The sequence below is a fragment of the Barbus barbus genome (assembly GCF_936440315.1).
Source record: "Barbus barbus genome assembly, chromosome: 41".
NCBI lineage: Eukaryota > Metazoa > Chordata > Actinopteri > Cypriniformes > Cyprinidae > Barbus > Barbus barbus.
In genome coordinates this window covers 19,733,175-19,749,692 of record NC_136719.1, presented here as the reverse complement: position 1 = coordinate 19,749,692, position 16,518 = coordinate 19,733,175, and the positions used below count along the sequence as shown (strand labels likewise).

At 36.3% G+C, this 16,518-nt stretch overlaps 1 protein-coding gene across 1 annotated transcript in view; it reads left to right on the top strand.

Annotated features, from left to right (window-relative positions):
• The window catches only part of LOC306860679 (integrin alpha-5-like), a 49,967-nt gene that overhangs the window by 15,938 nt on the left and 17,511 nt on the right, over nucleotides 1-16,518 (top strand). The window contains exons 3-18 of the mRNA XM_079402492.1: nucleotides 6,691-6,791; nucleotides 7,211-7,334; nucleotides 7,419-7,480; nucleotides 7,572-7,617; nucleotides 9,241-9,369; nucleotides 9,463-9,507; nucleotides 9,909-9,952; nucleotides 10,157-10,210; nucleotides 10,829-10,881; nucleotides 10,960-11,168; nucleotides 11,932-12,132; nucleotides 12,215-12,260; nucleotides 12,564-12,677; nucleotides 14,156-14,211; nucleotides 14,914-15,071; nucleotides 15,609-15,746. Of these exons, the coding sequence (XP_079258618.1) occupies nucleotides 6,691-6,791; nucleotides 7,211-7,334; nucleotides 7,419-7,480; nucleotides 7,572-7,617; nucleotides 9,241-9,369; nucleotides 9,463-9,507; nucleotides 9,909-9,952; nucleotides 10,157-10,210; nucleotides 10,829-10,881; nucleotides 10,960-11,168; nucleotides 11,932-12,132; nucleotides 12,215-12,260; nucleotides 12,564-12,677; nucleotides 14,156-14,211; nucleotides 14,914-15,071; nucleotides 15,609-15,746 (1,580 nt within the window). The remainder of the gene's footprint in view (nucleotides 1-6,690; nucleotides 6,792-7,210; nucleotides 7,335-7,418; nucleotides 7,481-7,571; nucleotides 7,618-9,240; nucleotides 9,370-9,462; nucleotides 9,508-9,908; nucleotides 9,953-10,156; nucleotides 10,211-10,828; nucleotides 10,882-10,959; nucleotides 11,169-11,931; nucleotides 12,133-12,214; nucleotides 12,261-12,563; nucleotides 12,678-14,155; nucleotides 14,212-14,913; nucleotides 15,072-15,608; nucleotides 15,747-16,518) is intronic.

The window sequence follows — 16,518 nt, the reverse complement described above, 5'->3', positions numbered from 1 at the left end:
TATCAATTGTGTATTGTCTCTTTTCTTGAAGCAGACAGTCTTAAGAACTGTTCCAAGTTGTAGAACACATGTCAGGGGACAATGAAGAGTTCACAATCTCAGTGAGAGACTGTTGGCTTCCATCCTGCAGAATCAAAGTCTCCTCTGAAAATCCAAACTGTGATTTACTGTCTATTACTCAAACACACGGAGATATATTCCATCAAAACTGTCACAAAGATCCATTATTTAAAATGTTATTTTGTTTCGAAACTTATGACGCACAGCTGCATGTTCTAGAAAACAGCCAGGTACGTCATCTAGCAGATTTGGCTATGTAGGGCTGTTTTAGCAAACGTATTGTGCGCTTATGAGTCAAGTAAATGTCATGCACTTCTTTTTATTACGTTTGACTTCAGTTAAAACAATTTTATTTTGGTTATATAATTGAATCAAGCTAATACCCTGTGATGTGTGCTGCATTACAGAGGCTAGTTTAGCCTCTGTTTAGAGGTTAATGCTTATCCAATGATCATTCAATTAGATGTCAATACATTGACATCTAATTGAAGATGACCATTTTTGACAAATGGTTTTTACGCATTTACTTCAATTTCATTTAGTGTCAACAGTTCAGGACATAACCTGAAATAAAGGCATGATAATAACCTTTTTCAGCACGATTGGTTCTGGAAGTATTTCCCCCATCATTATCATTATCAAGTAATCTGAAAGTAATCAAAAAATAGTCAGGCTACATTACCTAATATGTGTAATCCGGATGGTTACTTAATACAATTTTCGTCATGTAATTAGTAATCAGGACTAAAATTTGTAAGTAATTAACCCAGCACTGTTTATTAGTTTATATTATTTTATTTATTATATTTTTGGCAATGAGTTATTATTAAAAATCTATTTCTGTAAAAATATGAATGACAGCCCAGTCTTACTGTTGACTCTATTTCTATTTTGCAGATATTCATAGCAAATATTTCAAATAAAGACCTCACCACTTAAATCCGGGCTTGACCCTGCAGCCACTGATCCTCTATTGGTTCTCTTAAGTGAGCCGCAAGAGGGTCACATAGTACTTCCTCCTGCCTAACATCCCTCAGTCAGAGAGAGCATTAGCTAATCATGTCTTCAGATCTGACCTCTTTCCTCTTCCTCTTTCTGATAAGCAAATAACAGAGAATGATGAGAGTGGGCAGGAATCAGAGGAAAGAGAGCGTTGACTCTTGTCTATTCACATTTCCCTGTCTCTTGGCATCTACCCGGGGATGTTTAATGTGATGACTGAATTTAGCCATGTGGCTCGTGCCTTCCGCTACCCCCTCCCTTTCTCTCACACAGATCGAGATACTCCACTAATGGGGCTCTTCTCTCATCACTGAAAGAGAGAGGTGTGTGTGTGACCTCCTCACCTCCACTGTCCCATGAGAGAGTCGGCCAGGTCGTCTTGGCCTGACTCCAGAAACTGAGAGCACTCAAAGGATTAGCAATAGACGGAGTTTTGATTAAAATGGCTGTACATCACAGCAGAGGTGTCTCTTAAGGTGCCTTAATTGTTTGAATACTTCCTCTTAAATCCTGTAGGTGACATCAGTATTAGTCTCACGTTTCCAGACAAAGGTCTGGTCCACATTGCAGCTTACTCTGGCTAAGAACCACCCACTTAGACATTTGATTAAACCAAGTACTCCTTTTTAAATGATGTTTAAGATAAAGTTGGATTTAACCTTGAGCTAAGTGGAAAATGTCATTTATTTGCTGTTAACAACAAACAAAACTCTTGAATATATTTCGAAGATTGAGTTGAATTTTCCATGAACCATATATTAAATAGTTTTTATTTTATATAAAATATAAGTGTGTTATATTTCTCGGCACAGTTTTTTTTAGTAGTGTCATTTGTTTCATGTAGGTGGGTTTAGAGTTTTATAATGTAATATTTATCAAAAATGTAAATTTGTGAGCTTTTAATTTATTTTAAATTAGTTTCGTAATTTATTTTAGTGTAGTTTTTTTGAGTTAATGAAAACATTTTTATTTGACTATTTTTGTTCATTTATTTATTTTAATGTTTAGGTTTATAATGTACTATTTATCAAAAAGTAAATTCATTTGTGGCCTTTTAAAATTTTAATTTATTTTCATAATTTATTTTAGTGAAGTTTCAGGTTTTTTTTTTTAGGTTTTTTTTTTTTGACTTTATTTATCATTTTTTCTTTTATTTTTATTTTTATTTGTTTTTGTTAAATAATATATCATTAAGAGCTCATGTTAGGTCTTTCTAGATTTGTTATCATTAAAATTCTGTTTGTCTATGGAGAAAGTGAATAACAACCCATTTTATGCTCTAATAACATTTTAAATTTTGTCAGCATATATTTCAAACAAAGACCTCACCACTTAAATCTGAAAACTAATGTTTCAGTTGTTTTCAGTTTTGTTTCTTTTAAAGATAATAACGGCTCAGAAGTTGTGTTAAACCATCCAATCAGATTAAACGTGTAAATAAATGCACAGATTCAATCTCCAACAGTTGTAACTCAAGGGTATCTTGCATCAGAGTCTTAAACAATCACGACTGTTGTTCTGAAACAAAGGGAAATCTCATCCAGTTTTGGGTAGCTCTCTCCTAACTGTAGTCAAACAACACCATTTTCCCCACCTTCCCCGCTGAGCTTTATCTTCCCAGCTGAACGCTTCACCCGTGATGTGGAAAGTGAGATAATTGTTAGTTTTAACGGCCCACCTCCATTGATGTTGACACCCCCCCCGACCGTGTACTAGTTTTACATTAGCCGGCATCTTCCATATACCATGTCTTACACACACTTTTGAGTCTTCATTGTAAGGGATCTCACAGGGGCAGGGCTGATGGTTTTCCTGCGTGATTCTTTAGGCCTCTTTACTTTGGCAGCAAGCGAGGGAAAGACAGGGAGGAAAAGAAAGAGAAAACCATCACCCTGGAGGTGACCATAAGGCATATATCCACTAATGTTATTAGAGGGCTCTAATCCCCACTGCTTTCCTGCTGGGGTACCAAACATCCTTGAGAGAAGGAAACAAAAGACGTCTGGGGAAAATGAGGCGTTTGTCTCTGTGTTAAGGGTGGTTTGGAATAGAATAGGACAAGTATACAGAGATGACAAGTAGAGGGAGATAAAGAAACCATACAAGATAGTAAAGGAATGAGTGGGAGATAGTGGTGACTTAAACAGAGAAAATAATGACGTGAAATTCCTAGAAAGGGATGACAGACTTTGAGAAAGGGAAGAGGAAGGTGATGGGTGCTGTGAACTGAAGATGGAGAGCGAGCGAGAGAGTGTGTGTGTGTTTGTATCAGTAGGAGTGTATCTGACAGATAGCTTGAGCTCCTGTTTTGCTTGGATGAGGGTTCCCTTTCCTCACTCAGAATGAGACCAAGTCTTTTTAGACCGTAATGTAATGAAGAACGTTGTGTCTGAAAGCCCGGTGGTAATGGTACAGTCCAACCGCGAGCGCAAAACACAGAAATTAAGAATAATGAGTCATTTTTATGTTTGTTCAAAAGGCATATTCGGACGCAACATTCATCTAGTTCAATATATAGTTAATCTATAGCAAATTAAACAAAGCACTGCAAAGCCTTACACGGAGAGTTGTTTAATGGTGCGAGGAAAAAAGTCCGAATTGCGAGAAAAGTCAGAATTGCGAGTTTATATCTCCAGAATTGCGAGATAAAAAGTCGCAATTACCTTGTTTTATTTTTTATTAATTGGCGGAAACGGGCTTCCATAGAAAATTCACTTAACTTATACTTTTTTATTATTAATTACTTAATAATTTTAAAGCAACGGGTTTCGTAATTTTTTTTTTTTTAAGTTAAGTCAACTTATCACTTTTTACAGTGGTAAGAAGTCTATTTATGAAATATTGTGTGTCATCGAGCAGCACGCAGACTTAACCAGAGTAAAACAAGCAAAGTTTCACAAAAGTAAAATATTTCATTGTGTTTGGGGCAAATATCTACACTCCTTGAAGGCTGAATTTGGGGGGCTGTAGCTAACTGCTGTAATCACTTAAAAAAAAAAAAAATACAATTGTTTAACTTAAAATAATTTGTTACCCCGCTGACTTAAATTTTTTTAGTTAAGTCAACTAAAATATTCCAGTTGTCCCTTAAATTAACATTGAGTATCTTAAAATTTCAAGTTGACCAATCAAATTTTTTTTGTATCAGCGTGGTAACCAATTATTTTAAGTTGAAACAGCTTTTTGAAACTTTTTTTTTTTACAGTGTATAGGGATACGTTAAAACGCATGAATACGCTTTTCTTCATCGTCTTGTATGAATTTTTTTTAATGTTACTTGCTCACTTTCTCGGTAAAGCTGTGCTAACTAGTATTTTCCTCCCGCAGCATGCTTTCAGACCGGCGGGGAGACTCGTGAAGTTGAAAAGCAGTTGTTAGGTCAACTTTAAAACGCATGTAATCGCCTTATTTGTTTTATTCCAATGTTATCTGTAAAGTATAAATACGTTTGAGTTAATAAATGTCTGTAAGAACATCGGGTGCACTATATTTGTTTCATTTTGTGCAGTTAATGCCTCAGCTAGAAATGATGCGTTGCGCAGCTGCGGCAACTAGTTGAATTGCGTTAATTGTGTTAATTTCTCGCTTTAGTAATAGCATTAATTCTCGCTACATAAGATACCTGTCTGTGATGCAATGCCCTGTTAAACTGCATTTATGTGTAATATTTATGGTTTCTATAGCCGTGGCATCATTATGATGGTATTAAGAGGTGAATTAATTCATGTAGGATGCCATTGAAGGCCTAGATGTAAAATACATGATGAAAACCATCAATGATGTTGGAGATTGAATCTGTGCATTTATTTACACGTTTTATCTGATTGGATGGCTTACCACAACTTCTGAGCCGTTTGATTATCTTTAAAAGAAACACAACTGAAAAATTAGTTTTCAGATTTAAGTGATGAGGTCTTTGTTTGAAATATATTCTGACAAAATTTAAAATGTTAATAGAGCATAAAATGGGTTATTCACTTTCTCCACAGACAAACAGAATTTTAATGATAACAAATCTAGAAAGACCGATCATGAGCTCTTAATGATATATGCTTTAACAATTTTTTACTTTTTTTTTTTTTTTTTAAACGTAATTTTTTATTTATTTTTTTAAAGATTTATTTATGGGCTCTTTATGCCTTTATTTGGAAAGGACAGTGTAGAGTAGACAGGAAAGTATTGGGTGAAGAGAGAGGGGAGCAGGATCGGCAAAGGACCACGAGCCGGGATTCGAACTCGGGTCGCAGTTGCGCTGTATGTTGGCAAACTAACTGCAAGGCTATTGGTGCCGACCCTTTCTTTTCTTTTTAATACTGCCACAATGTTTAAAGTTGAATTTAAATTTTTAAAATTAATTTTAATTATATTCATTTATTTTTTTGCATGACAGTAGGCTACTGACAGTTGTGGGAGGGGTTTGAGTAATGGTGCTTTATAATATTTTGGCTGATTTAATTGTAGACTTGGTTTTCTTAATGCAAAATATAATTTCCTATTCTTCTTCTTTTGATTTGGGACTGCAGTATGACCCAGACATTTCTTTACAGTTTTCGTAATATTAACCCACATAACTTGAGCTTGTGTTTTGTTTGGATGAGGCTCCCTGGCACAGTTCACTCTGAATGAGACCAGGCCCTCTTCAGAGCCAGCTGAGAATTGTGTTACCGCCTGTTGTACCTTTCACTCATTTCTCCTCTTCCTCAGTCTCTCTTTCCCCCTTCCCCTCCATCACACCACAGAACCCTGTTGCATCATGCTTGTAATTATGGTGCAACTGGAGAAATGTCTGTGGCAAAGTTCAGTTTGGCAGTCAGAGTGGGGAACAGAGGCTTTCGGGTGATTCAGTTTGAATTTTCTGGCCTAGTGACTCCTCTGGCAGTTGAACCTGATCTCTGATGGTCTTGGTCTAGTGGTCTTATTGTTGAGTCCCAACCTCTCTCATTGGCCAGGATATGTCACCTTTGTTTTGATTATGAATCCCATTTCAGCCCATATGTGACCATCTGTCTTGTGCCTGCTCTTCATGATATGACCTCTAACCTCGGCGGACACCTGAGCCTGTGGTATACAGTCTGTTCTTTTTTTCCACCTTGGTCTTTTCATTTTATTAGGGATCTAAATGTGCTTAAAATCACATTTGACTAATGTGATGTGACATACTAGAATATTCACTGGAAAATAATGTTGGGACAGACTTGATTTTATCCACTGGGATTTGAATGGGTTGTAAAATGCAATGATATTTATAGTTAATATTTTTCCTTTTAAAAATTACTTTAAAAAATGTTTCAGAGAAGGTGTTTATAAATTGAAATAATTTTTTATACTTCTTTTTAATGTTTTTGGTGAATTGTGCACAAAGTCAAGAACATTTATTGCATATGTTTTTTGTTAATAATAAATATATAGTATAGAGAATATATAAACATAGTGTATGTGTGTGTGTATATACGTGGTTATATAGTGTGCGCGCACACACACACACACACACACACACACACACACACACACACACACACACACACACACACATATATATATATATGCTTTTCTCTTTTTTTTTTTTTATGTATTCAATCATTTCTATTTATATTTACTTGATTTTTTTTTTCTTTTCCCTGGCTGTAGGAGATCTAAACACGACAGTGAATCAAACAGTACATCAGGGAGAGTTCAAATCTCATCAGTGGTTTGGAGCAACAGTACGAGTTCATGAAGATAGTGTGCTGGTAAGATCTTACTCATATTTTAGGCTGTGTGGAAAAAAGTCTGTATAATAGCAGACACAAACCCTCCTTCAAATCATGACAAACCATTATTTCCTCTTGAAAATTTGTACTTGAACCCAAAGTGTGGTTGGTGACTCAAGTCTAAGTTCATGTTCTTAAATTAACTTTGTAAGACTCCAATTATAAATAACCAGATCAGATCCAGCTCTATTCATTCGTTAAAGTCTTCAGTTTTCCTTCTGAATCTGAACTTTCTGACTCTTTGGCTTGTGGATAATGCTGTAACATCAAAAGTCCAGGTGCTGTTCCTCATGGATTATGAAATTGTGAACCAAATTCATCATCATGGGTGCTTTACTCTTGTGGATGTTTTTGTCGATGGAGTCGAACTTTAACCTCTAGTATTATCCTTTCAATAGGCTTGTGCCCCCCTTTACTCCTGGAGAGCCCTGGAGGAGGAGCCTCATGCTGATACTACTGGCTCATGTTTTCTGTCCGTCAAAAACTTCACTAAGTTTGTGGAATATGCTCCGTGCCGCACAGGTGGGCTTGCGGTTGCTTTATTGTGACACTTTTCAATTTAAGTTGTTTTGAAGTCACTGTAACATAACTTGCCATCCATTGCAGAATTCTGTGGAAGAAAAGGACAAGGCTACTGTCAAGGTGGATTCAGTGCTGATTTTACACAGGTGAGACGATATTGGAACTGAATAGAACAAAATGCTTCGCTTATTTGCCATTTCCTTCTGGCCTCACCTAGATACTGTTGCTGTGTTACAGGAAGGAAAGGTGGTGCTTGGAGGACCTGGCAGTTACTTCTGGCAAGGTTTGCCTTTTAAAATAAAAACACTTGTTTTAGAATATTCTTTAAGGTCTTATAAATACTAAAAAAGGTTTATTCAGCAAAGATGCATTCAATTGATCAAAAGTGACAAAGACATTTTTAAATTGACAAAACATTTTCATTAAAGACCCTTTCAAATAAATACTGTTCTTTTGAACTTCTTATACATCAAAGAATCCTTAAAAATGCATCATGGTTTCCACAAAAATGTAGGGCCCTATGATGAAAATGCGGACGGAATCGCGGAATCCAGTCATAAAAACGGAATGCCACGGAATTTGTCAAAGTTTGAATGAGTTAATCAAAAGTAGGTCATTACACTTAAATCAAATCGCGATCTAGTATCTGTAAATATTAAGCCGCAAAAGTCGATTTAATTATGAATCCTGCATTTTCTGCGCGTCTCTGTGTGAATGGAGCAGACGCTCGGTTTTATCTGCTACATACGTGGTGCTCGCGGTGATTTGAGCATCTGCCGTCTCAATGAGGACATAAATACATGATCTGATCTGAGAGTCACTTCACGAGCATTTTACCATTTCATTTGAGTAAAACTAGCATCATATCATATACACACAGAACTTTAAAGGTATTCACAGCAACCCTTCAAAATAAAAGTTCGGTTTAACTTAAAGACATTGTGCCAGAAATAGGCTATGCTACTATTATTTAGTAGAATGTACGTAATACTGCTACTACTACTACTACTGTTGAAAAATAATAAAACTTTATTTTTTTAAGAAATAATCACAAAATATTTTAATTTTAATAGTAAATCCCCTTTATTTTTAATTTACGTTTGTTCAATTTTCATTAATTACAATATAAATCAAATCAAGGTTTTATGCCTTCATCTGATAACCAGTAAAATTTAAATACACAACACAGAATTTCTGAGGGGGGGGGGGACTTTTCATACGGCTGCTGTAAGAATAAAAAAAAATTGTTTATAAAATAATTAGACATGCTAAAACACAGAATTTGGTAACAATAAAACATAAGGTGAGGAAAAAAATAAAACCTTATGGCCCTAAACATGTCATTTTTGTTACACTTTTAATAAATGAATGTTAAATTGTATAAGTTTCATGATTTTAATTAATTAGACATGCTTTTTGATTGATTAAAATTTAATTTGACCAAAAAAAAAGAGTCCAGAAAAATTAAAATGGAAAGAAAAACGGAATCATAAACAGCATAACTGTTTTCAACATTGATAATAATAAGAATAGAATGATTCTAAAGGATCATGTGACACTGAAGACTGGATTATATTTGCTTAAAATACAGCTTTGCCTTCACAGGAATAAATTACATTTTAAAATATATAAAAACAGAAAATGGTTCTTTGTGAAAGCATTCACAATATTGCTGTTTTATGGTATTTTTAATCAGATAAATGCAGCCTTGGTGAGCATAAGATACTTTAAAAAATCTTAGACGTTTGAACAGTAGTGTATGTACCTTTCTTAAACGTGTGTTTTGTGATTTGTTTAGCTTTCCATCAAAATGGTGGATATTTGCATTTATTATTTGCGTCGACTGTGACCTTTACCTCAATGCAAATGCAATTGAAGAAGATCAATTTCTCCTTACCATCTCTAGGCCAAGTGATCACTGCAGTTAAACAAGAAATAGTCAAAGCCTATTACCCAGGATTCTTCTTGACCTCAGTGGAAGGCCAGATTCAGACCAAACAGAAAAAAGAGATCACAATTGATGACACCTACATGGGTATGTCTTTCCATCCCCCTTATTAGCTGTCAAGTTGAAAATACTTCGATTTTTCTGTTTTGTCACCACCCATATTTTTATATCGGTCAACAGGTTATTCAGTGGCTGTCGGTGAGTTCAGTGGTGATGATGATGAAGGTGAGTGTTGTGACCTTAAAACATAAAACCTCTACATTTTAGTGCTCATTAGATTACAGTTTCACTGGATTATTTTGATGTCATTTGCATTATATTCATTATAAATGGAGATAGAATGACGGTGACTGTGTTGTACCACAGATAATGATTTAATATAATCATCTGCTGTTGGAATAGCCGTAGACGGATGTATTAAATAAATGCACAGTTTGTAGAAGCTTTCAAAGGAAGTGCTATGATTATAACCTCTTTATGAATCCATTACATCTAAACAAATTTGAAAATAGTGGAGTGACTTGGAGTGACTCTGTTTGCCAGAATTCCTGAGGAACTCACATTTCCATGTTTCCACTATTAAATCTTACTCTTTTTCCTCTCTTTGTTGGCTCGCCTGCTTTCAGACTTTGTGACTGGAGTTCCCAGGGGAGTCAGACTGCATGGGCAGGTGAGTGGAAGCAGTCACACTATCAACTGTGACATTTAGCCAGAGAACTTTTCACCCAAGCTAAGTCCGGTTTTCAGTGCATTAAATATGACCCATTACACATCCACTGTAGTATGACTTTTAGTTTGGAGTTGGTAATCAACCAGAGATTTTTATGATGGTACTTGATGGAATAAAAACTCTAGTGCGTTGTCGTTTTATCAGGTTTCAATTCTCAATGGTTCTCTGGATATGCTGAAGACCTTCACTGGTGAGCAGGTAAGTTTGATGGCATTCATTTTATTGCAAGTACGACAATTTGTTCTATTGGCTTTTGTGGTGTAATAGTATATTTTGCTGCAGCTATTTTAGGACGTGACATTTTAACTGAATTTATGTCATTCTTACTGTTTTGTAAAGCTTCGTCCCACCCTGATATTCTTCAAACTGTTGCACACTGATGACATAAGCAAAAATAATTTCCTTTACAAGACTCTTTAAACCAGGCTGGAGTGCTCTGTGGTAGGCAGTAAAGGGCAGATTATGTGAGGCAAGAGCTTACGGGCAATTTTCCTAAACGAGCGCCACAGTTTTGCAAATGGAAATTGTTGAAGGCCTTTAACTTCACTGATTGCCTCAGCTGAGTAAATACAATCAAAAAGCATTTGTGTGTGCCCACCTCAGGGGGCTAGAGAACTGAGCCACATCTGAATCATCAAAGAGCTCTTTTCATGTACTCAAACCATAACCAGTTGGAGTAAATGTCAACGTGTGCCTTCAGGCATAAAGTTACTGTCCATGTGACATTCATAAGATCCTGAAAAGCTTAAAATGAGAATCTTGTATCTACATGTGATTCAGATCTGTTACAGTTTTTAATGTTCCTAAATTTTTCAGATGGGTTCCTACTATGGCTATGTGGTGGCTGCTACTGACATAAACAATGACGGGTAGGTAATCACAACCAGGTTTAGAGAAGAATCTACCACAACAATGTGTTCATTGTTTAAGTTTTGGTTCACCTCCAGGATGACGGACCTGCTGGTTGGCGCACCAATGTTCATGGTTCGTGACTCTGATGGGAGGTTGGAGGAGTTGGGTCGGGTCTATGTGTACATGCAGAACGGACCTCTGGATCTCACACCTCAGCTACCTCATCTCACTGGCACGCAGATGTTCGGTCGCTTTGGCAGCTCCATTACCCCTCTCGGAGACCTCAACCAAGATGGTTACAACGGTGAGAGATTTGCTCAGATTTTTGCATTTGCTTATCAGTCAGTTTTCAGACAACTGTATTAGGTTATCAGTCGATATTGGACTTTTTTTTAATAGCTATCGGGCTATATTTAATTGTGGGTGTTCATTTCCTTCGTTTTTTTTATTAATCTTTTGAATCAGTTTTTTATTTTTAATCCCAGTTAAAGTTTTAATAAATGTGTTTTTGTCCTCTTTGTAGTTTTTAGTTTTTTTTCATGTATTTCTATATTGTTTATATTCATTTTTATTTTAGTTTTTAGTTATTTTAGTACATCAAGTTAAACTAAACTGAGAAATTTTGCCTTGGCAACTAGCTGAATTAAACATTTTTATATATATATATTTTTTCAGTAAACATTTTATTTCATGTAATGCAAATATTTGAATAGATTTTTAGTTTCAGTTTCACTTTTAGTCAACAATAAATAATCCCCCACTAGTCACTTGAATTAAATCTTTAAAAACACAAATAATGTAAAAACATTGTTTAATGTAATCTTAAAATTAATATACATCTTATACTGTATATTATAATGTTGTGATGCCTAAATTCACTTGTAGCATTTTAAATTGTTTTTCATTTCTAGTGTTTCATTTTTAATATATTTAGACAAAACAATATAGACTTTTAATATCTGCTGTTTGTCAGTTATCACCTATACCATGAAAGTAAGTACTTTTTTTGGTATTGGCCAGAATTTTACTATCAGTGCACCTCTAATTCTACAATATTCTCTTAACAGACGTGGCCATCAGTTGTCCGTTTGGTGGCGAAAACAAACAAGGACTGGTGCTCATCTATAACGGACATGCAGGAGGACTCAGGGAAAAGCCCTCTCAGGTGATTGCTGGCCAATGGGCTTCTGCCACACCGTCAGCTCTACCTGCCAGTTTTGGTTACGCCCTTCGTGGAGGCAAAGACCTGGATAACAATGGCTACCCAGGTGAGAAAACCTAGTCTTTTTAGCTACCATAAACCACTGCTGCTGAAATCTAGTCTGATACCATGTTTATTTGTTCTTGCAGATCTTATTGTCGGTGCATTTGGTGCAGACACTGCCATTCTTTACAGGTCAGTCACGGACATGAAGACTAGAGTAATGGCTGCTGAAAATGAAGCTTTACCATCACAAGAATAAATTACCTTTTAAAATGTTAAAAATAAATATTTCAAAATGTAAAAATGTTTCACAATATTACTATTTTTACTGTATTTTTGATCTATTAAATGCAGCCTTTGTGAGCATAAGATAATTAATTAAACATTTTTAAAAATCTTACCGACTTCAATATATCCTATTTAAAATTTAATCATAAAGCTATTTAAAATGCTTTTGAGTGCAGACTAAATGCTTCTGGATATTGTCTTTTCCAGGTCTCGTCCTATTGTGAACACCAGTGCTACCTTGACTGTCTATCCAACTATGATTAATCCTGAGGAGAAAGTTTGCACCATAAAGCGTGGGAACGAAACCCTGCAAGTGTCCTGGTATGTCTGCTATCTTGTATCAGCCAGAATTTGTTGCATTTCTGGTCCAAAGCAGTAAATAAATTTTATTAGACTGTTTATCCAAATCCAAAACATTCAACATGCAATAATATGGAAAAAGATCTTTCACATTTAAGCGGCATTGAAGTGCGCTTATGTAGGAATTAGAAAAATCTAATTTAGTAGATTAAGCTTACTTCATTACATCCACAGTTGGGCTTTGTATGTCAGGCTGGACATATGGGAGGGTGTAGTTATGCTGTCAGTGAAGGCTTTTCCAAATGGATTGGACACGCTGTGTTGGTTGAGGGTGAGGCAAGAAGGTGGCGAAAAGCATGAAATGCCCTTTTCCCAACTCCATGACGTGCATTTTTGAGATATGCGTCCTATCTGTGGAGGGAAAGGAAACTCCACTGGGCTGGTCACTCTCTGACGTGAAATGTCTGTCTCCGCCTGTTCTGTTTTATACAGGGAAAGTTTGTATACGTATGTGTTGATTACAAGTCGTTGCCTAGACACAGAGGCTTTTGGGAGAAATTAGAGAGCGAGAGAGAGAGAGAGAGAAAGGGATCTAGCAGTGGCTTTGAATGAGATATTGTTTAGAGGTGGAACACAGCTGGGAAACATCAGGACGCACTGAGCTGCACATGCATGTGAGCACACACACACACACACACACACACAAACAGATGTATACTGAGGCTTAGAAACACACATGGGAACACTAGCCTGTATTGTGATTTTTCTTCTTTTTTTCTTCTTCAGTCTTTCACTCTTCCCCTTCTGTGTCTTGTTTCTTTTGTATGTTTTGTGTTTCTTTTGGATTCTTCTATTTCTTTTGTTACCTTTTCTTCTTTTTTTGGAAACATTTTCAGTTCTTTCTAAAATGTTTTCTTTCATTCATTTAAATTGTCATTCAGACTTTTTTCAAATTTTCTTGATCTTTTTTAGTTTCTTGCTTTCTTTCAGTTGAAATTTGATTTATTTTCCACAACATATTAAGCAGAACAACCATTTTCAACACTGATAATAAGAAAAAATGTTTCTTAAGTACCAAATCAGCATATTAGAATGATTTCTGAAGGATCATGTGACACTGAAGTAATGGCTGATGAAAATTCAGCTTTGCCATCACAGAAATAAATTGCATTTCAAAATATATTAAAATGTTAATAATATTCCATAATATTGCTGTTTTTACTATATAGTTGTTTTAATAAAATAAATGCACGCTTGATGAACACAAGACACAAGCATGGACATGATCCTTAACTGTCCTGTTTGAAAACATCTTCACATGTGTTGTGTGATCCGTTATACTATAGTCATCCTTCCTTCAAGCTGTCAAGTGTTATAGCCTGAGGAAACAATAATAACAAAAATTTCATAGCCAAAGAGATGTAACCAATGTGTTTCTAATGCGTCTTTGTAATAAATCCACTTCATCTCTCATCATTTGTCTGCTCTGTTTCTTACAGTGTCAACCTGAGCTTTTGCCTCTCAGCCAATGGGAAGCACCTACCAGATCATCTCGGTAAGTTACATCTGCTCCTGTTTACCTACCTGTTGATCCACTTTGCAAATAGTATTCCTTTTTTTAAAGAAGCAACCGCCCAGAACACTAGTCACGCCCTAACAATCACCTGCAACATTGTGGCGATCATTGATTCGAGGACTTAATTTTACTTAATTTCCCTCACAACCTAAAATAAATCTGGTTTTAGGCATCTAAAAGAGCCTTCATGTTTCCCAATTCCAACAATAAGGCGTTCTTGGTCCATACACAACCTTTACAATTTATTTATTCAGTAATTACTTCCCTCGATTTCCCCCTGGGCTAATGATAGCACCATATGCCCTGCCATTAGAGGCCTAGAATATGTGCGAAGAATAACACCTACTGCACACGCTCGGATAACTGAGCACAGGTGCCCAACATACATCTGAACGGCATGCTAATTCTTTTATGCCCTCACAAGTCACAACTTTCTATCAAAAGCATTATGGCTTTTCTTATAGCCATTCTCTTCAGGTGTTGGATAATGATAAAAACTAAATGTTTGGAATAACTCTTCACTCTTGCCAAAGCATAAAGTTCAGATCCACCCAATACGCTTTTGATATTTAGTGCTGTGTCGGCTTGGCTCTGTCCTGCACCTGTATGCCGGAGCCAACGTGAAGGCATCATGCCCAAAACTTTTCTAAATATATTAAACAATGTGTGTGTGTGTTGTAGAGTTTAACGTTGAAGTTCAGCTGGACCGGCTGAAGCAGCAGCAGAAGGGGGCTGTACGGAGAGCTCTGTTTTTAGACACCCAGCTTCCCGCTCTGCAGAGGACTCTGACTTTGCCAAATGGAGCCAGAGTCTGCAGTGACACCAAGATCTTCTTGCGGGTGAGTTTGACCCCAGATTACTTACAAAATTAGGACATTAATGGTGCACTAAATAGCAGGGTTGTGGATTGGATGACTTGCAAATTTGATGACTTGCAACTCGACTTTGACAGCAATGACTCTCGACTTCGCTGGTCTAGATTTGAATGCATAGATTCAAGACTTGACTTTGGACTAGAATGCAAAGAATTAGGGCTTTCATGTGACTTGCAAAACAATGGCTTGGTTCCACTAAATAGTATACAAAAGTTGAATATAAAATGTCGTAATGTGGCATTCAGAAGATTGTGAGCCAATGAGAATTAAGAGTAGGTGGGGCTAACCATTGGAAACATTGAGGGGAAAAATGACCTGGATCATTTCAGTTAGTTAGTTTTCCATTTTTTAGTACCAGATAAGTGTTTAACGTGAAGATAAGTAAGATAAGTGTGGTAACAGACGCCAAAAATGCAGCAAGGGATTAAGAGTGTCGTTTCGTCCTGCTTTCTGACCTTTCTCACAAACTCCTGCTCTGTTTTCCTCTCTGTTGGAGTGTAGGATGAGAAGGACTTCAGGGATAAGCTGTCGCCCATCTTCATTGCGCTCAACTTCAGCCTGAACCCTCAAGCCGCGGCAGACAGACACGGCCTGCGGCCCATCCTCAACTACCAGACAGCGGAGCTCATCGAACAGAAAGTACGTACATGTGCTGCTGCAGATATCCCACAATGCTTTTTGTGAACAAACTGAGGTTTTGCATGGAGCGGTAGGTTCTTGTCCTCCTTTATGAAGAGATTTTCAAAACATACATCTGGGATGTTCTCCAAATTGTCTGGAAAGCCATTTGAGAGCTGAAGGAAATGAGTAGAGTGTACAGTAGAGAACTTTTCACTGTCCCACCAGGAGTAGCTTTCTGGGCTTTGTGGAAACTCCACTGTAGAGGTGTGTGCACGTATGGAGGGTTAATAGATTTCTGTTTTTCTCCGGGCGGGTTCTCGCAGGCCATATGCCGTCTGTTTAGGTTTCGCTTTTTGGGTGGCAGTTTTCTCTCAGTAGTTATTGAGACCATGCCGAACACATGGGCCGCACTGACCATATGCAGAAACATTCTAATCAGAGGCCTTGGAAACATTGCAGATGAAATGATCTTCTAAAACTTTTGCTTATTCAAGCCCTTTTATTCATGATAAATGAGAGTGTCATTTAAAAACCATTTAAAAACCTAGTTTAAAACGCACATGCCAAGTTTTTAGAAAGTTACTTTGTGTACACATTGGTTTTATACGGTTTTAAATCACACACACAAAATAAATAATAATAAAAAAACCTTATTGTTTTTAAAGTTACATATATTTTTATAGAGTACAAATATATTAAAATATCCACATTATTCTTAGAGTAATTAAATAAAAAATTTTATATTTAATGTTTATATTTTTAAATATTATATAAATATACAAAATGTTTG